The 21,719-nt window shown below is 42.2% G+C and overlaps 3 protein-coding genes across 8 annotated transcripts in view; 2 read left to right on the top strand and 1 right to left on the bottom strand.

Moving 5' to 3' along the window:
- Positions 1–18,777, top strand: part of bltp3b (bridge-like lipid transfer protein family member 3B) — a 33,379-nt gene extending 14,602 nt beyond the window's left edge. The window contains exons 5-23 of one of the 2 annotated variants that reach the window (XM_010793558.1): positions 55–244; positions 333–473; positions 1,037–1,204; positions 2,970–3,150; positions 3,345–3,428; positions 3,812–3,973; positions 4,361–4,476; positions 5,215–5,356; positions 5,766–5,959; positions 6,341–7,066; positions 7,663–8,273; positions 9,673–9,756; positions 10,348–10,496; positions 11,056–11,213; positions 11,769–11,919; positions 14,090–14,346; positions 15,112–15,220; positions 15,349–15,506; positions 17,176–18,777. In XM_010793558.1, the coding sequence (XP_010791860.1) occupies positions 55–244; positions 333–473; positions 1,037–1,204; positions 2,970–3,150; positions 3,345–3,428; positions 3,812–3,973; positions 4,361–4,476; positions 5,215–5,356; positions 5,766–5,959; positions 6,341–7,066; positions 7,663–8,273; positions 9,673–9,756; positions 10,348–10,496; positions 11,056–11,213; positions 11,769–11,919; positions 14,090–14,346; positions 15,112–15,220; positions 15,349–15,506; positions 17,176–17,304 (3,910 nt within the window). In that variant the 3' untranslated portion in view covers positions 17,305–18,777. The remainder of the gene's footprint in view (positions 1–54; positions 245–332; positions 474–1,036; positions 1,205–2,969; positions 3,151–3,344; positions 3,429–3,811; positions 3,974–4,360; positions 4,477–5,214; positions 5,357–5,765; positions 5,960–6,340; positions 7,067–7,662; positions 8,274–9,672; positions 9,757–10,347; positions 10,497–11,055; positions 11,214–11,768; positions 11,920–14,089; positions 14,347–15,111; positions 15,221–15,348; positions 15,507–17,175) is intronic. The other variant, XM_010793559.1, reaches the window with a different exon arrangement.
- The window catches only part of LOC104965314 (protein kinase C beta type-like), a 469,227-nt gene that overhangs the window by 195,645 nt on the left and 251,863 nt on the right, over positions 1–21,719 (bottom strand). The gene's annotated exons all lie outside the window — the stretch shown is intronic.
- Positions 1–21,719, top strand: part of lmo3 (LIM domain only 3) — a 224,206-nt gene that overhangs the window by 72,518 nt on the left and 129,969 nt on the right. The window lies entirely within an intron of this gene.

Here is a 21,719-nt window from a genome sequence, read left to right as displayed (position 1 = left end):
CACTTATCACCTTGTTTACCAAACTCTCTCTCCACCCGTCTGTCTACTCTGCAGTGAATATGGCTTTGCTGAAAAGGTGGTGGAGGGCATATCGCTGTCCATCAACTCCATTGTCATCAGGATCAGTGCCAAGGCCTTCAACGCCTCCTTCGAGCTTTCGCAGCTGCAGGTCTACAGCGTCAACACCAGCTGGAGCATCAGCGACCTGCGCTTCACCCGCATCCAGGACCCTCAGAGGGGGGAGGTCCGTGTTCATTTACTCACTTATCTGAAAGTCTAAAAGGATGTTGTTTTGTATTTATTTTTTGTAACGCCATACCTGTTTGGTTCAGATCCTGACGTTTAAAGAGATCAGCTGGCAGATGATCCGCATCGAGGCGGACGCCATCCAGAGCGCCGAGCACGAGATGCTGAGCGCCCCCATCCGCCTCATCACCAACCAGTCCAAGATCAGAGTGACTCTCAAGAGACGGGTCAGACACACACACACACACACACACACACACACACACACACACACACACACACACACACACACACACACACACACACACAGACACCCAATCATTAATTTTATAAAGTTTGATTGATCATGTTAAAAACCCAAACTGCTCTAAGTAACCTTTTTGACTGTGAACAATAATCCCTCTGTGTGGCCTCACAGGCTGCAGGGCAAAAAGCAGCAATTCATCAGTGTGAATTCAAACAAAAGACACTACTAAGTTTTGGAAATTAAATATAATGCAGCAGAAAAACACATAAGGGCCTTTTTGTTTGCGCTCTGCGAAAGCAATTAACCCCATTGGTTTTCCTCAGGCTTTTCAGAACTGCTGAATAAAGCATTTAACACAAACCTTTCTCTCCAAAACGTGCTGTCAGTTCAGCTTAGTACAGTTCAATTTGATTCATCCCGACGGTATTAAACAAACACGTCACACAATAAGGGATTTTTTTCTACATGTTCCATTAGTGGGAGCTCTCGGGCTTCTGCCACCTGCATAATGCATGTTTATACTAACTGCTCTTCCTGCTACAGATTAAGGACTGTAACGTGGTGGCCTCCAAGCTGATCCTCGTCCTGGACGACCTGCTCTGGGTGCTCACCGACTCCCAGCTCAAAGCCATGGTGCAGTACGCCAAGTCTCTGAGCGAGGCCATGGAGAAGTCAGCGCAGCAGAGGAAGAGCATGGCCACCGAAGAGCAGGTAAACACAAGGCTGACTCAAACAAGTACATATTTTAAACAAACACAGTGACTTCATCCAGGAACCGTCATACCTCAAATATATTGTAATCCCTTATTGCCCCTCTATAGCTTACTTGCCAGCAGTGTGAACCCGGAAATGTTGAGTACCCCAAGGTTTTATGTTAGAAAGGTATACAGTAGTAAGGGTCATTTTCACAATTGACATAATTTGCTTTAATTAGCATAGAATTGCTGGAAAATGGCTTGGACAATTTTGGAGTGGTTTTTGAGGATGTTGAATCAATTTATGAAATTTTCAGGAAAAGAGAAGGCAGTTTCAACCAGAAAGTTGCCATATTTGTACACCCAGCTTATTTTGATGAATTTTGGGGTTGATTTATAAATTTTTAGGGGACTAAAAATGGACACATCCTCAATTTACCAAAATTGTTCCAAATCAGCCAAGCTTGCTATTGTCTGCATATGCTATTTAATGCTAATTACCGCATATTATGCTAATTGTGCATATTGCCCAACAAATGCAAGTTAGCATCAGGCAGTTTCTCTATGCTGGAGACCTGTGTATACATTTGTAACATAAAACTGTGGGGTACTCAACATTTCAGGGTTCACTATATGACTCTATAACCTGGCTAATGGACTACTCTGGCTTTACGCTCCCGACTGCAGCTCTTTTAGCAGTGCCCAGAGTCCACACAACTAGATAATGTGTCCGAGCGTTCAGCTACCAAGCTCCTTTTCTCTGGAACCAACTTCCTGTTTATATTGGGGAGGCAAACAGTATCCCACATTTTAGTTTTTTGCAGACCTCCCTTTTTAATAAAGCCTATAGTTAGAGCTGGTTCCAGATGACTTTATGTTTGTCCTCCTGAGTCCTACATGTTATGGTATTTGTTTTGTTGTATTTTATCTTGTATTATTTTTATCTATTTCATCCTGCGTTTTTATTATTTTATTATAATGTTATTTATCTGTTAACACTGTTATCTACATTTGTTAATCTGTAAAGCCCACTGAGGTGGTTTATGTTATTGGGCAATAGAAATAAACTTTGATTTGAACTTTGATCCCCATATAGAGATAACATTGCTCCCAGTCCAGGTCCTAATGCCCCCCCCCCCCCCCTCTGAAAAAGCCAAGTCACGGTCTGATTGTTTGTCCTTGTGTCCATGGAAATGATGTCAGATCTGCCTGCACCATCTTCCTCCCTCTCTGTTGCCGGCAGTGTCTTTCAGTCTGTCCTATATTGTTGCCTCACAAACACTGTCAAAATGCACATATTGATTGCCCACACAAATTCACAGCTATACAGATCACATAAAACATACAGTGGTCCATTTGTTATCTGTAGTTTGGTCTGATACGCCATCTGCTGGAAGAATGAAATACTGCATGATTCAGCTGTTGTAAGAACCAAATTCACCCATATACAAAATACGAATTTTAAGTATAGGTCTCAATACAGGGACATCGTTTAAAACACAAATACCACTGCTACAAGCATCGGAAAAAAACAATCCTTGGGGGAACATTTCTTTACAATCACATTTTATAGCACCTTTTCCCATGCAGCAGGAGACGTTCGTACAGAAAAACCTCCTATGATGCAAATCCTCCATCTATCTGCCCCTGAACATGATCCTAAATATCCTGAAGTCAATTCAATCATTTCTTTCCTTCCAGGTTTGACTACAGATTGACATTCTTCTGCACCGCAAAACTTCAACACTAACCTAGTTTCTGTGTCTCTTTGTGTTCCCCAGGTGTCCTCAGCCCCCCCCTCAGCCCAGCAGGTGCGCACCCAGCAGGCGTCCTCAGCAGCGGACCAGGGTGCCACCATGGCCAAGCTGTTCAGCGCCTATGACGTGTGCGAGACGTCCCACCACCTGCAGATCACACACCTCGACCTGCACATCTGCGACGACATCCAGGCTAAGGACAAAGGTAGCACATGCACTGATATACATGTACTGTACATTATAGTGTATATTTATGCACATGCAAATACACAGGGACAGTGACATATATAATTCCAGGGGCACAGAAAAGTCCAGAAATGTCCGAACTCATTCATTCACTTGGCTTTCTCAATGAAAAGCTTTAACTGACTTGTTTCTGTCTTTCTTTCTTCTGTGCAGTAGCCACTAAGAGAATAACAGGTGGAGCAATGCAGCTTTCCTTCAGCTCCATCACTTTGGACTACTACCCTTTCCACAGAGCAGGTATGAATTACCACCTTGAATTAAAGGTGGGGTATGTCATTTTGGAGAAACCAGCTCGAGTGCGCTTGAATTTGCTCTCTACAAACTCACTGCAAAAGTGCCTGAAATGTGATGATTGTTGTTTTAAAAAAAAATCGATATTCTAGTAAGCCAATGTATAATGACTGTTTCTAAAACATAACATAAAAGACTCAACCTTCTATATTTGTTGATTGTATTGCATTAGAGGATAAAAAAAGGTAGAATAAATACTACCAAAACAAGTTAGCACGTGTAAATTAAAAGACAGAAAGATGCAGCTTAGGATATTCAGTTTGTTTCAAAATCATAGATATTCACAAATGTACCTCTTCTATTTGTCCTTCTCTCCGCCCTCTCTTCAGGGGACCCTTGTGTTCACTGGATGCATTACAGCGAGGCCACAAAGACCAGAGAGGGCTGGGCTCGCAGTCTGCTCGATGAGTTCAATTCCAACGTGGAGATGTTAAAGACCACCGTTCGAGATCAGCAGGGCCCTCCCCCCGCGCACCCTTCCCCACAGCACGGTAAACACACACACCTCCGGGTGGTTATATTTTCTGTATCTCCTGGCACACACTCACACAGCACATCATCCCTGTGGGTTTTCTGTCCTCCAGCGTCCCTTATGGACGATGTGTATTGGCCTCTAGGAAGTCAGGAGAGAGCAGGAGGAGGAGTAGGGCTTAGGGAGGCAGATGAAGGACTCCTAGAGTGGAGCCCACACACACAGCCTCCGGCCCAGTGCTGCTGGTGCCTAGAGCCAGGTACCCCGGTGTGTGTGTGTGCGCACAGCTGGGTGCGGTGATACACACCTTTAGGGTGGATGCTCTGTTTGTCTCCCTCTTCGTCACCCTGATTTCATGTTTGTTCTTCTCTCTTTATCCATCCTTGTCCTTTTTTCCCCTCTCCAGGTAAAATAAACACCTCTTCCAGCGCTGCCTTCAGTCCTCCTCTCCCCCAAAGCCCCAAGACCCAGCTGATGTCCAGCTCCGTTGTTCTCAGGATGGCTGACTTCAACATCTACCAGGTCACTAAAGGCATACGCTGACACACCTTCATGTATCAAATCACTGAGGCTCCTCCTCACTAACTTTAGTAATAAAACAAAAAATAATCTCCATGCTATTTTTTAGCAATATTTCAGAACTAATCTCTGATCATACTCACATGCCTATAAAACCCATATCACATAACCACAGCAGTGTTTCCCCTAGGATGGAGTCATAGCAGCGGCGCTAAGGCACGCGGGCCTAGCAAAATGTGAGCGTGGAGCGCGTGTAATTTTTTAGTGTTATGTATGCGAAGTGCGCACCGCCAATATGTTTCTGTGTACATACAGTGGCAATATCTCAAGAGATTTAGCAAAATACACCTTTATTGAACATACAGTAACACAAATACTACAAATCAAACAATCAAACATCTATTTAAAAAAAAATGTTTAATTGTGCCGCCGCTATTTGTATATTGGCAAAACACTGCCCAGGAAGTTGATTTGATACTTAAGATCTACCTCTCTTTCCTACACAGACACCGTCACTCAAACAGAGACAAATAAAGTGGGTGGAAGAATTATATTTTTTGGACTTCAATAGTCCCCGTTTTATGTTTTCGGATATGCATCAGAAGTGGGTATGCTCAGTGTTAACAAACATGCAGCAGCTATGCATTATTTAGCGAAAGGTTACCAGTGTGGATGGACAGTAGCTGTAGACCACACAAATCTTCATTGTTAACTTTCAGTGATACTTCTTGTGCATTGCAGGTGTCGACAGCAGACCAGCGCCGCTCCAGCCCCAAGACCATGATCTCCTGCAATAAGAAGTCCCTGTACCTTCCCCCAGAGATGCCAGCCATTCATGTGGAGTTCACCGAGTACTACTTCCCTGATGGAAAAGACTACCCGAGTAAGACTTCTGTGTTTTAGCATCTTATTTTAGAAACATTCCTTTTTATTACTGTCTCATAAACTGTGTTGGTAGATGTTTTTACAATCCCACCGTTCTGGCTGAGACTTCCTAACCCTCCTTACTTTTGGATCCATTCATCTTCTTTACACTGTGGGGAAGTCATTGGCTGAGTGTCTGATTGATTTTCGCCCCAGTGTTCTGAATGAAAAATCATCCAATCAATTCATTCTTGGATTTCTCACAAATTCTCTCCATTAGGGAAAATGTTACCAACACTTGATGTTTTGCTTTTTTTGGCATGAAGTGGAGCTTTTGTTCCAATCAGTGTGAAAATGCCTCATTCCTCCTTTCTCTAAGATTCAAAAAGATGTGTAACTAACGATATATCTTTCTTACATTCCTCTAGTCCCGTGTCCTAACCTGTACGCCCAGCTGAACGCCCTGCAGCTGGTTCTGGATCCCCGCAGCCTGGTGTGGATCAACCTTTTCACCCTCGACCTCAGGCAGAGTCTGGAGGCGTTCATGGAGATCTACAAGCTCAGCGACTCGCAGAAACCTGAAGAGCATGTGGACATCAAGGTGGACGGCCTCATGCTGAAGGTAGGATGGACACAAGACCTCTTTTTGTTTATGTTTAAAGTGTGAAATGTATAGAGTGTTGCAGGGATCATTTTTCATAGGCCAACCCCAAGAAGATTTCTCTAATAGAGCAGAAAGGAAAGCTCTGTTGCAGTATACAACATATAAAGGTTTGGAGATATTAGTAGACAGTAGAATTGCCAGAAAAAGGAAAAAATCAACCACACCACTTTTCTCAATTTTAAACTCTTTAATGCAATCACCAGAAGTAAAAAGCTAGCGTTACACTATAAACAAACTAAATCATAGTCGCATGGTTTTACAACCACTAAGCTAAAGGCGGACTCATTCCTGCACCCTATTCTCGTGGTCTTATGCTAACAGCGGTTCTTCTCTATTTAGCTGGTGATCCCCACCGATCAGGACACTTCCTGTCCCCCCGATCTGCCTCGCTCTATCTCAGTGCAGACGTCAGAAATGGTGGCCACGAACACCCGGCACCCGGCGAACTGCACCCGCTCCCACCTGGAGGCCCTGCTGCAGGCGTTTGAACAGGAGCCCTTCTTCTCCCCCTCTTTCTCCTCATTCCCTCGCTCCTCCTCTTCCTCACCCCTCCTCCATCCGGTCTTTCAGCGCCACGCTCACGAACAAGACACCAGGCTGCACGACATCTACCGGGGCCTGGTGGTGCCCACGTTGGGCACGGACGCCCTCAAGATGCCGGCCGCCGCGGACTTTTGGGCGTTGCACTTTGCACAGTTCTGGGTGGACTACGAAGGCACCCGGGGGGGAAAGGGGCGGCCGCAACCCTTTGTGGACTCCTTCCCCCTGACCGTGTGGGCGGGTCAGCCCGCCAAGATCATCCAGCACCAGGAGAGACTCAGAGAGGGGTTGTCCCGGAGCACATCTGGAGAGGCCTTGGCTCGTCTGCAGAGGAAACGACTGTTAAAGGACTTTTACAGTACTGAGGGTGTTCAGGCACAGAATGCAACTCCGCCTCCCAGTAACGGACTCCATAAACCCCTCTCCTTGGACAGTCTGCCTTCCTCCTCCTCCTCTTTGTCATCATCAGGGAAAGATCCAGATGTGCAGATATTGGTGCACGTGCAGAAGCATTTAAGTGCTCAGGTATGTTTTTATCTCCTTTTATTTATCAAATGTATTAATATTACACAATATACAAATGGATACTTTATTCATCCCAAATTTGGAAAGTATTGTATAACTGCAGCAGTGTTGTCAAGCATTACACATGACTTAAAAATACTTAAAAGATATAATAAGATACTGTACAAATATAATAATAACTAAAGATTACCATTAACAGCACATATTTACAAAATGACAGTAGAAAAGACATACAGCGCTAGAGTATCTAAAAAATAGACAATATAAAGAAAATACTGAATACATTTGAACACTCTACAATATACAATTTCAAATGCACAATACATGGTGAGAAACTTGGACTGGATAAATGACTCTTTTAATGTATCGATTCACAAAAAAGTGTTTATGAACACATGGAAGTGGGTTAGAGTGATACTTGTACTGCTGCCTGTAGAGCACAAATCGGACCATAAATGCTAAACCTGGGCGAGGCAGTATATTTTGGAAATCATTGGGCAATTTTTTTTCATAATGGTCAAATCCCAGTTGACATTGAAATGAATGTAGTTGTATGTGTTACTGTATTTATAATAACTACTTCGCTGTGTGTTCAGGTGAGCCACCGGCAGTATGTGTTCCTGATGCATCTGCAGCGCAGCATCAAAGCCCTGCAGCAGACTCTGCAGCAGGATCTAGAGGCCATGGGCTCCAAGAAGGACCGCAAGGACCCCTCTGAGGATCCCGCAGACCACCAGCCCTTCACCGTCTGCCTGGGCCTCCTGCTCAAAGGCGCCGAGGTGTCCCTGCTCCTGAAGCCCATCCCCCATCCTGAGGGGTCTCGCTCTCCGCTGGGGTCCGAGCTCTCCCCCTCAGACAGCCGAGGAACTCTGGAGCCTGGAGGTGAGGCGGGAGAGGGGCTGGAGAGGGGGATTGAAGGAGGAGGGGCCTGCATTGTGGACCAGCTGTTATGCGGTGAGGGCTCCGAGGGTCCTGCCCCCCTTGTTCCCAACTCATCATCACGTCCAGACTCGGATCACAAAGCCTTACTGGAGGACAGGACTTCAGCTAAGAACTCTGGGAGGAGGAGTTCAGACGAGGCGGGGGAGGCGGGAGCAGACGGTCTGGCAGGAAATGAGGATTTGGGACTGGACTCCAAGACGGGGGACCCCCTGTCCGACTGGAGCGACAAAGACAAAGCCGGCAAGATGCCTCAGTCTGTATCCAGGTATTCAGTCTATCACACCAAAATGTATATATTAATACATTATGATCAGTAAAATCATGAGAATTAGAACATGTACGGTGTTACAACAGCAAGAGTGCAGAGGGATTAATAGGAGTACACTTACATAATATATCAAATAGTAGGCACATGTTATTATAAATAATAAGTAAGAAAAATACATACAAAATAATACATTATATACCTATATAATATAAAAAATATTTGCACGATAGCGTACTAAATGAAAAATGATACTATCTGTGAGCTTTTAAAATAATGTTCTCGGATAATTAACAATAACTGTTAGGAATTTAAAAGAATGTACCGTGATGGCGGTAAACGGATGCAAATCTAGTTGTGATTTAACTGGACTGTGTGTTAAACAAATCAAGACATTTCAAGATCCAGCATTATATCTTACATTCCATTATAAATGAAACTGTCATTGTTCAGTCTATGCAAAGATAAAACATTTTGCTATTGAACTATTTCTCACTCTTTTTAGACTTTCACTCATCCATGACCCACAGATGGATTGAGAAATTGCAGCCCTTTTTTAAAAGAAAACATATAATCCAAGTTATAATTAGTTCCAGCTTTAAACATTTCATCAGTGAATCCAAATGCCCCCCTCTGTGGTTCACTGGATGACTCTAATGAATGAGCCTGTCTCTAATGGAGTCTGTCTGCTCCTGAACACAAGAGCTGTTTGTTGTGCTTCCACATGAGTCCGTCAGTATGAATGCTCAGACTTCACGCCTCTCTGACTTTGTGAATGTTGGCTGACTTGCTCTGTCTTCCTGTGTGTGTTTTCTCATCCACTGTTTTCATATTCACTCTGGTAGCTTTGTAGGCTATTTGGCAAATGTCCTTGTTAGTTTATGACATATTCAATCAACCTCATCCTGTTCTTTTTCAGTTTCAGTTCGGCCTTTGAGTCTTATCTTATATCAAAACCGCAACTATTTGTATATTTATTTTTGCCTTTTTTAGTCAAAAGGTTCTATTTACCATTTAAATTCATCTAGTTTAGCCACATAATACCACATTGTTTCTTTTCAGAAGCCCTGAGGTTGTCATAAATGTCAATAAACAGACTTTTCAAAGACTTTAATTTTTTTAAACAAAATTTTAAGACTGTCTTTTTCCGTCAACAATATTAAATATTGATATAATCACAGTTAACCTTATACCAATGTAGTCATTGTCTTGTTATCGTCATGGAAGTTGATAAACAACATACAGTATTTAGTCATAGTTAAGGTTTACCGAATGAACACTATTCTTCATCCCTTCATATTCCTTCTTTCTTAACCCATTCACTTATTTTTCTGCCTTGACCTTGGCTTTGACCCTTGCGAGGTGTGTGTGTGTGTGTGTGTGTTTTCTCTCTACCAAGGAAAGGAAGTTTGTCTGTGGTTTCTGATCTCCTCAGCTCCTCAAACTCCAGCAGATCCACCTCCCTTTATTCCATGTCCAACATGTAAGGCACTGGATCTGTGATTAGCTGCGATAATGAGTGTGTGTGTCTCTCTGATCCTTGTATGAATACAAATCAGTTTAAATGTGTTTGTGTGAATCCCCTGAGGGCATGCCTCTGCATGTGTGCATGACACGCTGGTCCTCGTCTGTGTGTTAAATGAGTCCTGTGTTTGGGGTCTACCTGTGTACTCGTGGTGATGGAAAATGAAGCTCCCTTTTGTGACGTGTCTTTTCGTTTGAAGCCTTGTGTTCTCAGTCTGCAGGGAGCCACTTTGATTTATCTGTTGTGATTTTCCTGTAGATCATTTCCTGAGCTTTGGAGGAAAGCACACTTGATTATTTGTACATGACCTTAAACAACACCACACAAAGAAATGAAGCCATGTTTAATTCATGATTTGCAGAGTAAGCCCTGACAGCCTCTGCGCCCTATCAGATTAAACAATAGAAAAGCACCTGCTTTCTTTAAAAGCAACATTAAATGCCAATCACTCTTAAATCATCTGAGTTGTTGCGTGAGTGTTGCCCAAACAAATAAAGAAAGATATGATTTAAAATGAACTGTCTTTCACACACTTCATCTGTGTTGTAGTGGTCGTTTGATCCGAGACCGCTCCCAGTCCAGTTTCGCTGTGTCCTATAAGAACATGAAGAAGAGCCCGTCCCTGCAGTCGCTGGACAACATCTCCATAGACAGCTACCTGATGGAGGACGGAGACACGTACAGTCTGCTGGAGAGAGGTGGAGCACACTTTAACACACAGAAATACCTTTTTTAATCCAACTGATTGTGGATATATTACATTGTATGGTAATGGTATATTGAGACACACCTAATTGCGCATAAAGAATTCTGTGTTCTCCCCTAAGCTCTAGGAAAAAACATCTAACAGAGAGAGGGAAGAGCTTAAATCCTCATACAATGAGCAATTAAAAATGTTTTCTTTTATTCGATGCAAGTCACATAATGAACAAAGCATGTTTTCTTTATAGGAACCATTAAGCTGTACAAGAAGTACATTTTCAGTTCCAGCATCACTGCTCTGTAGCTCTTAAGGACCTCTGTCCTCTGTGATTAGGGGTAGATACAGAAATCTTTTAATCTTTTAAATATCCTTACTGCACATATACTGGTAGGATACTATGTTGACCAGAAGGGGGCAGCATTGCTCTGATATCTCAGTGTTGGAAGCTTCTTTAGTCCCATGATGTATTTCTAAAACATGACGATGCAAAAAAAGCTAGGGAAAAAAAGTGTGTATTTTCTGTGTAAATAATATTTGTTTGATGTGGTGACCAGATGACGTGTCCATGTCCGGCTTCAAGGATGCCATCAGCGAGCAGAGTGCCACTGAGAGCGCCACGGAGGCAGCCATTGGTCCAGAGCAGGAGGGGGGCGTGTCCCCCGACACCGTCAGCGCCACCTCCCAGAGCATCGACGACCCCACCAAAGATACAGTAAGATAACAAAGCTTTCAGAAGAGTAAAAAGTTAAGAAATCAACTATTATACATCCTCCACATTGTGGATTCAAGATTCAAAGGCTTTATTGTCATATGCACAGTAGCTACAATGTAGTTATGGCAATGACAATCTTAAGTCAAAGACTCCTCCAACGTTACAACATAAATATATATAAGACATAGAACAATAAACAAGTGAAAAAAAACTATAAAAATACTTCAAGGAATGACAGAATATAAATACAATGGTGCAAGAGAATATTGCAATACTACAGTGCAAGGAGTTCAGGAGATATACATGTAGAATAGACTCATGTAAAATAAAATACTGTATTGTGAAATAAAATACTGCTAATCTTAATAATAAAAAAAGATGTGGCACTCAAACAGATGAAGGGTAAAAAATGAACTTTACCGGGAGGTCAATATTGAGGTCATTATACTGCCTCTACATTAATAGAACTAGAAATTCAGTGCAGTAGGAAAATGTGTGGAGGATTTTGAAATCCCTGGTGTTGGTTTCTCATTGTATTGCTCTCGTCTCCTCCAGGTGTCGGTGCTGGTGCTGAAGGTGCAGTCGGTGTGTGTGAGCATGGAGGCGTTTGGAGAGAGCACGGCCGTGGCTCTGGAGGTGGGCCGGGTCACCCCCACCCAGCTGGGCAACGTCAGCCTGAGACAGTACCTCAGCAACCGCAGCCTGGGTGAGAGGAAGTCTGCAGCCATGTGATATGCTGCTGTTCATTTGATGCTTGTAGTTTATTTATATGTGTTACTTTGTTTATTGGACTTTCCATCAGACAATATTACACCCTAAAACTATTGTGACTGTTTGGCAACATTTGGAAACAGTACATTGTGAGATAGCTGATTACATCAAACTAATCCACTCAAATAAACATTTGAAACACAACAGGCTGCAACAACTAAAGATGAAAGTGAAGGGGCCTTTGTCGAGATTTTGTGTGTGTGTGTGTGTGTGTGTGTGTGTGTGTGTGTGTGTGTGTGTGTGTGTGTGTGTGTGTGTGTGTGTGTGTGTGTGTGTGTGTGTGTGTGTGTGTGTCAGTAATGGAGTGAGTGGACCCATTATTTGCCACATTAGTCTCACAGCCTTAAGTGTGTGTGTCAGTCTGTCAGATTGAAATGAACTGCAGCCGTTTGTGCAGACTGATGTTAACCCCTGGTCTCCACATTCTCTGCTCGGCCTAATTCCTCCCCTCTCTCCCCGTCTCCTCCCCCTTTCTCCCCTCCTTCCTCATCTCTCCACTGCAGCAGACTTTGCAGTTTCCCTCCAGTGATTCAGGCAATGAGAGAAACGCCAACTTTACCTCTCCTCCTCACCCCCCTATCTCACAAGAGCAATCCCTCCTCCTCCTCCCCTCTTCCCTCCAGCTCCTCCATCTTCCTGCTAATCCTCTCTCATTTAACCTCCCCTCTCTTCACCTTTTCCTTCCCCTTCATCTCCCTCCCTCTCCAGGCCATCTTCCCTCCCCTTGTCTTATCACAGTCACTCAGTCACCGGCTGCTGGCTCCCCCTTCTCTTTCTCTCTCCATTCGCCTCAACCCTATAGGATGGAGAGAGAATATGTCATTTTATCTGAGAAAAGCTGACAGCATTGTGTGTGTGTGTGTCTTGAAATTGCTCTTTGGGATTAACCTTCTGCTAAATTTCCTTCAGAGAGCGTGTTAAAGGGACGCGATGCACTTCTCACAGTCATAATAAACAGATTTCTTTCTTTAAGTGGCCATTTTCATACCCCGGCGTGTGCTTTCCAGCTCAATTTGTGTGTTAAGTTTGTGTGAAAGAAAGGTTTTAATTACCCCTAACACTCAACAAACCTCGACTTTCATCAGTTTGTCTCCACCCTCACTTCCCCATTCACCCCTTTTAATAAACAGGGATTGTATTATCAAATGAGTTGGTAATAAAAGTTGAATTCCGTTCTCAATAAAGTCTAACACCATCAAATCTTCAGTTCTCAGCATTTATAGTGTCTCAGACAGAGTGGCTCAATGGTTAAAACTTCCCTTTGAATCTTCAGTTCTTGGTGGGTGTTTCCACAGAACCCTCTAATCCCTAGTCCCCGGAAATAATGAAACATCACTGCAGCATGAGGCCGTGGGATTGAACAGAATCTCAACTCTCCTCCAGCCCACCTTCTTCCTTAATTCCTTCCTGCTTCTTTCTTTCAGCTCACTTTGTTTTTTTCCATGATTGAAACTCTCTCTCCCACTTCTCTTTCAGATATTCTGCTTCCTTCATCCCACTTCTGTCTTTACACTCCTTTAAACCTGGCCTTAACATGCACCCTTGTAGCGAGCAAAATGACATAAATCCAACTCTAATGCACTAAGTATGTCCTGATTATGATATTATTATGATAGATATGTATTTTTTAAACAAAGTGAAATGAATAAATTGGACCTCCATCGAGCATGTTTTTGATCAGTCTGTGGTTTTATATGATCAGACAAATCCCATTTGTTAAGATCATTAAGTGCAGATAAGTCATTACAATATTTCAACAAAATAATAGATTTAAATAAAGATTTTTTTAAAGACGGCAAACCACTTTGGTGCTTTTTTCTTCAATGTATTGTTAGTTATAAGCCAATATCAACATCATGCTAATATATCTGCTATAACATTATATGTTTTAGCTCTAATACCAGGCTATGTGCTTTTAATACACAATTTAAGTCAAAAAGCAAATACGTGTTCTAACAGGATTCATGTGAATTAGACAGAAGAAAGTCCTGAATCTCCTGTTTCATTTTGGGTGTATTTTAAAGTCAGGTGTGTGTGTGTCCTTCAGCTGAAGCAGACAGCAAGCTAAAGATAACGCTAACCTCCTTCCTCTCCTTTGCCATCAGGTGGAGAGACCCGCTCTGCGGCCCCCGGGGCCCTCCACAGTCCGGAGGTGCGGGCTCGCCTGGAGAGCGGGCCCTGCGCCGCCGCTCACTCCCCGCTGGCCGAGCGCAACGGCTTCCTGCAGCTGCGTCTCCACGGATACCAGGCTAACTTCCTGATGTCCACGCTGCGTAACATGGCCAACTTCCTGGAGGACGACTCGGCCCCCCAGGTGTTGCCCATGGAGATCAGCGTCAGGGACACACACGTCAACCTGAAGGTGAGACTTAGCTTTGTTTATCATGGGGTCTCCTTAATAGCCTTCCTTTGGTCCACACTTAAAAACACACATAAAAAAATACAGTCAACACAAATGGAAAACTTGACTGGTACTCACAGATAAAACTAATAGGAATATGTAAAAACTGATGACTGATTCAACATAGTTCCGATCTAAACTACAAACCCCCATGGTATCCTAAAAATATGTTTTTTCAGCGCACTTTTAAACATTTATTTCTGAGGTTATTGAGTCATAACACTGCCATCACTTAGCAATCAGTGTTTGCCTAAGGGCCTGAAACTGTTGCAGTCTGGTGACACGTTCAGATGACTCTAAATAGTTTTTTAATTGAGGATATCAATATGAAGGAATCCCTGATGTTTTGTACATTGTTGTACTTCCAGCTCCTTGGATTCACATTTTAGTTTTACCCTCAGGTCATTGTTGCAGAAACACCTGCATGACTGAATATTTGTCCTATTTTTTTTGTATCCATTTGTGTCGCAGAGTAATAGGCCCCATAACTCACCGGCGTTCAAGTTAAATATTTTGAACCGCGGCCTAATTGGAAGTTGGATTTGAACCGAATGCCTAATGACATAGAAAGGCCACTCCATGGGGTTCCTTCACAGCTGAGCAGATTAGCTGCGGAACTGAAGTGGAAACCTGGATGTGGATCATTCTCTCTCTCAGCGCCTTCCTCCTCCTCTCACATATCCAAACTTTTCCCTCCACCCTGAACATGTGCTGTCTCTGCTGCAGGACGACGGCCCCCGGGACAACCCCTCTGACTCGGACCCCTCGCCCATCACGCTGCACGTGGACAGCCTCATCATACACAGGAGGGACGACGGCTCCTTCTCTATAGGAGGTGAGAAACACACACATCCTCTTCAGCGCTGATTCACCACCGTTGTATAACACGTAAATGCTTTTAAATCTGCGCTCGGTGCATCCACACCTCCTAATTCCCTTCTGTTGTCTCTCCTCTCCTCACAGTGGACACAGCAACGGAGACAGAACCCGGGAACGAGGGGTTGTTGAGTGACGGCGCTTTGACTCCGGTTCCTGAGGTTGGACGTGTGTTCTGCGGAGTACCAAAGGCTACACAGACCCAAGCTCTGCCCAGCAGCCCTCTGCCGTCTAACAGAGATAAGGTGAGACGCTACGGTGACCAGGTGGCAACATGTGGGACAAAGAGTACGTTTGTACGGGACAATGCAGGACGTGGTACTGCGAGGATAAGAGCTAGTTTAGATTTAAATATAAAGTCTATCTAATCAGAATCAGAATTATTATGAAATGTTTTCTTCTTAACCCTTAAAATAAACATTTCTATTATAGATTATAAATATTAACGACAACACTTGGGATAATTGTTTGCTCAGACTATGCAAGTGAAGGAATTCACATCATTTGGTTTGAATGGATCTTTTTCCCAACAAAATATTGTCCGTAAACATTTGCGGGTTTTTTGAGTATGGAAAATTGAGCCGAGCTAATTTACTGCCACATTCTGCTGACCTCTAGGTGCTGCACAGTGTGGTAGACCTTCTTTATTTCAGCCTCTCTTACCTCATATGTTTGGTAATCCCAAGGAATGTATCCATGGATCGATATTTACTTTAAGAGACTGGCATTTCTTGTGAGTTTTGCATGTAGCATAGCTTCAAATCATATTCCCCTCTGTGACGTCACTTTTCGCCAAACTGCATTGTGGGAAGCGGAGCTCTGCTGGCGTGGCTCGCTGGAAAAGTTGAGACATTTTCAACTTTTGAAGCTTCTGAAGCTTTGGTGGAAGCATCAGCCAATCAAATCCCGTTTATGCAAATCTGCCAGTACAAGCGCTAGCCAATCAAACTGCGTGTATGCTCCAAAAAATGGAGGAGAAATTAATCATAGCGATAGGGAATCACCCAGTCTTGTACGATCAGTCCCTGTTCACCTACCGGGATACAAACCGGAGGAGCCAGGCATGGAGGGAGGTGGCAGAGATAGTGCGTGAAACTGGTAGGTTTTCACCTGTTTGGGGAGTTTATATCCAGTTTACTTCGTTAACTGGATGTCGGGGGCGGGAGATTGGTGTGATTGGTTGTTGGTCGCGTTGCTCGCGAGAACTCCCCAAGCTTCAAACACGCCCACCGCCAAGCTTAAACGCACGTCGCTGTGTGGACGGGCCGCAACAGTGGGAGTGATATTTATCAATTCAAGCAGAGTTAATACAATTCATTTTCAAATGGGAGATTAAGAGTGATCCGTTACAGAATGCTGTTTTAAGTCATCTGATCCACACAACAAAACGGGTCATTTCCTTTCAACGTGAGCTGATGTGTCACTGGCAGAAAGGTTTGTTGTCACATCTAGGGGAATTATTCACCGGTAATACAACTCAACAAACACAGAGACTCGCAGATTGATGAGCAAACACCGGTCGCTCTAAGTGTTGAATGTTCTACCAATGCTGCTGTGTTTCAGGTTTTCTCAAGACAGCCAACATGTTTGGTATCATTTTATGAAGCGGACATGTGGCGGCAATTATTATTTATTTCCATTTGATTCAAGATCTTAGAGGACTTGAAGCTTTATTATTGGTTTTCAGAATTTCAGTTTGACCATCTTACTGAGCTTTCACCACGTCTCATTGCCTTCATCTGTGGGTGGAGATTGCCATGACGGTAAAGCAGACAAAACCCAATGATGAAGGCTGCAAGATGAAGCTGGAATCTCATCCAAATGTCCAGAAGTGTGACTCCATTTTATGGTTTTCAAATGAAACAAAACGGACAGTGACACCTCCCCGTGTCTCCTCTTCCTTCTTTTTTCCAGATGCTGGTGGAGGAAAATGAATGTTTGAAAGTGGAGCTGTCCCGAGCCAAGATGGCGCTGGCGGAGGCTCAGATGGAGAAGGACTCGCTGCTGCACCGCATAAAGAACCTGAAAGTGAACAGCAGCTAGACCCGCCCCTCTCTCCTGTCACTCAGCCGCCCCTGACACTGATGGGCAGCATTTAAAATGAACGGCAACATCAACAAGCAGATAAAAAGACTAAAACGGCTCCCTTTACGCGCTTTTTTGTTGTTGAGCAAGCCACCATGTGAATTTAGACTTCAGAATAATTCCCTCATAAAGCAATGCAGAGTCTGTGTGAAGACTGATGTCCTCCACTTTGGACTGCGGAGGCTTGGAGAGAGAAAACACATGTGTGTGTGAGAAATAGGATAATAATCTATATCCGTGGCTGTGCCTACAGAAAACGTACACACACTATCCCTGTTGTGCATGTAAAACGGAAAAAAGAATCACAGCTGACCTTAGACTTAATTCAATCCTGTACAAATGAAGGAACACTGAATGTCGTATCTTCAGAAGAATGTCTAAAAAAGAAACAACTTATTTTGCAAGCACATAAATTATAATTGAGTGCTTTCATATTCAGAATGGACGAGACAAATCATGCTCTCTCTCGCCCTCCGAGTGTGTACAGTGTACATTGTATTAGAATGTGAACACATAACTATTTTCTTCAGATCCTCCAATGGTTATGCAGTGTTTCTTTTTCAATGTGTGTGTGTTTGTGTCGGCCAGTAACAAGCATTTCATTACAAATAGAGGATACATTTATATCTGTCAGTTCCACAGCTTTTTCAGCAAAATGCCCCCCCACAGTAATGTCTGTAACCCCCCCCCCCCCCCCTCCTATTTTTCTATGTGTAAATAGCTACTTATCATGTGCAGCACTTTTAAAACGGAAGCACTGTAAATAAAACCACAACTGTGACAGAACAAAAGTGGAGGAATAGGAACTAATGTGTGCTCCCTGTAAAAAAAAAAAGACACATTGAAGCTGCCTGACTACATATATGTGTGTCTTTATGTAGATTTCTTATATGCCATGTGTCATTTTTCCATGGATGAAGCGTTGATCATATCTGCTGCTGCTTCATGCCTTTGTGACGACTTCAGGGGAAACTCCTGAACAGATGTTACAGATGTTAAAAATGACAGCACAAAGGATTAAAAAAAAAGGACAGTTTGAGTTTTACAAACGTTGCTTTCATGTGTAGTTTCAGTAATTCTTCCAAATCTCAATATGCAACAATCATAACCTGAACTTTAGCTTGGCCCGGTTCATTTCAATTTCTATCTTTCCAAAAAACGATTCTAGATCCTGTAAAGACAGACTCTGCACAAACATGATGTCAAGACTTGAAGTGTCAGAGGTAGAATTTTAACACGATTGTATGTGAATAGATTTGTTTGATGGAGATGATTTTCTTTTTTATGCTTTTCCCCGCTCCCCTTTCTTTGAGAAACACCTAACACCCTCTAAACCCCTGTGGAGGAAAGAAAAGACACAAAGTAATACGTTGTATTTTGTCTGTCAAAGCTGCTGAAAGACTGCTGAAAATAAAAGGGTATCCAATTTCACTTTTGCATGTTTTATTTTTTCCCCCTTATCAAATATATCTGTGCTTCTGCAGAGTGCTTGGCTTCTCAACTCATTCCAATTGTTAGTGTTAACTATAACTACAGAAATGGGCCTAACTATTTTGATTATGATTTATAATTTTCCAAACTTTTTCAAGCAAAAACACCTAAAGAAGTGATGTTGCTAAAGGCAATGTATCAGCTTTCATTCTCTGTAATACATCTATGATTTTCCAACTTGTGTGCCTTGTTTGAAGCTTAAAGCACGAGTTCATTTAATGCAGCATTTCTGAGTTATTTAAAAAAAAAAAAAAACGTTAACTGCTGAAAGAAACTCTTTGAATTTTAGTGCAGCCTCAAATGAGCCGCACATAATCGCAGCAGGAGAGAGTTTGGACTTTGTGCACATAAATGGTCATGACATTTTAGTGTGTGTGTGTGTGTGTGTGTGTGTACACACACACACGTGTACGTACAAGTTCTGCTCTGCTGCTATTCACACGAACGCCTGTTTACATACTGTAGCTTAATGTTTCTGTGATGACGGTTATGTCACAGTGCAGCACCGGTTATGTTAGCAAAGCATACACATTCATTTATATACTGTGTGTGTGAGGTTGGGGGCTTATGTGCAGCTGGATTGCGGTTCATATGATGAAAGAGAGAGTCATCAGGTTGTGTGTTGGCTCAGTGTTCTCTGTTTCAATCATTGCTTTCTGTTTTATATCTCTGACGGAGTAATGAAAAGGTGAAATTAAATAAAATGATGGCTGAATTCCATCTAGGTGCTTCAGTTTGAAGCTAAGCTTGAGCAGGGCCTTGAACACATCCTAGCTTCTTAAATGTGAGCAATTCACCCATGTGTGGACATTTTATTCCATATTTTTTTGGATTTTGCAAATTTGGTTTGACTTATTGCAAACATTTACAAAATTATATCACTTAAATAATTAATGCAAGTGCAGGATCGAAAAGCTTTGCTCCATGACAGTGTGGGTAAAAGTATTTTTACCACAGCGTTAAAACTGCATTACAAGTAAAAGTCCTAAGTTGAAAATGTTACTAAAGTAAAAGTACAGAAGTATTATCAGCTAAATGTACTTAAGCATACAAAGTAAAACTACTCATTGTGCAGAATGCCTCTTATAAGGGTTATATCATTATACATTATTATATTATTCAGGCATATAAAAGCTTTTTAAAGGGGACATTTGTCAATATGGAGAAAATATTGGAAATTAATTTCCAACATTTCCGTGAAATACATTAGCCTAATTGAGTAAATGTACTCTGTTACAATCCACCACTGCTCCCTAATTTGCTCAAGTCATCATTCATCATTAATCATCAACAATTTTCTCGCTAAAATAACTTCCATTGAAACAATACATTTACAAAAGGAAGTGTAACAGCAACAATTTTTGCTAATCAGTTAGTTGTTTAATTTAGTTCTCAAGCAAAAATACAATTGACTTAATGGTGACAGGTTTTAAATCTGAATATGTTTTACACATTTCTAACATATCATATACTAAAGGAATAATAAATTAAAGGAAAAAAAAAAATTCTTATCCAAAAATACACACGTTTTGAGTTCAGACTGAGGGCATAGCAGCTTAAGGTAGAGCTCTTGAAGGCAGCACTTAGCTCTAAATTCCAATTAAGCAGCATGTTGAAGCCATCAGGCATGTCCCAGCATGCACTCGCGGCAGAGTGGGGCTGTCAGTGGACAGATCAGAGCACGTTACAAAAAATTCCATCTTCTGCCTTTATTCATAGAAACCCTGCTCTGAACTGACCGGGAGGCTATTTTAGGAACACACCTGTTACTAAATCCTGCAGCAATGAACACACATCCAGCAGGAAGAGCAACTGCGCATATCCGTGTTTGATACAATAAGTATGAAAAATATCCACAATAAGCACAGCTGGGGGATTTTAGTGTGACTTTCTACAGAGGCTAACAAAGGCATCGCCTCCTGTTGGTGTTGTGGCATCTCCATCATCCACGCCCAGACTGTACTGTAAATCAGCGGAAGTGGCTGGCGTGGATTTCAAAATAAAAGATTAACTTTGCATAAGGAGCATCCCTGATGCTTAGATACAAAAAAACTATATTTACTTTTGCAACATAATAGCCTTATTAATTTTCTCCAGAAATGTTTTTAATTAGAATTTGGCTTCTAATCAGGCCAGGCAAGCAAAGTAATTCCAAGCACATCAAAATTCAGTTTTAAACTATGTTTGGATTTGATAGATGGGGAAATTTGTATCTCTAAAGTAGGCTACTGTTTTAACATTATAGGGGCTTTCAGTGAATGATCTAGGTATCCTCTCGTCAAATAGTTTTCTTGCCTATGCTTGAATTGGCATACTCCCAAATGAATCTGTGTTTAATCAGGTCGTCTTTTTAACATTGGCCCCAAAGCAACATATTTTGCATATCATTTTTTACAAGAGAAAATCACCAAAAATGTGCAAAAGTAATGTGTCTTGACATGTAGTCGAACCAGTAGTAGACAATTATTATCAAGTGATTGTCAAGTTAATTTGGTAGCAATAAACTGTTAACCCTGGCTGTTTTTAACCTAAAAACTAAATGAGGCGTAATAACCTATGGTAATAACCCACGTTTTAAACAACTAAGACTTGCAAAAGCGGGTGTTTAACTGAAAAAAGTGTTGAAATAGTGGCGTTTAATTGTTTGCCTTATCTAAACTTAGCTAATGTTAACTTGCTAGCTTGGGATGCAACTTAAGAAGTCTTCAAGAGTATACACATATTTTATGGTGTCAGTATAATTGTATAGTAATACATTATAATTCATATTATCATATTAATATTATAATGTGTTATTATTAAGTTGCGTGTCCTTTTACTTTTTAGGAAAGCCGAATGAAGTTGTATTTTACTAGATTGTTAACATTAGCTAGCTAACTGCC

This window comes from Notothenia coriiceps, unplaced genomic scaffold, assembly GCF_000735185.1.
Source record: "Notothenia coriiceps isolate Sejong01 unplaced genomic scaffold, NC01 NC01_scaffold00037244, whole genome shotgun sequence".
NCBI classification, from domain to species: Eukaryota; Metazoa; Chordata; class Actinopteri; order Perciformes; family Nototheniidae; genus Notothenia; species Notothenia coriiceps.
The sequence above is the reverse complement of the archived record's forward strand: the minus strand, read 5'-3'. Positions and strand labels throughout refer to the sequence as shown.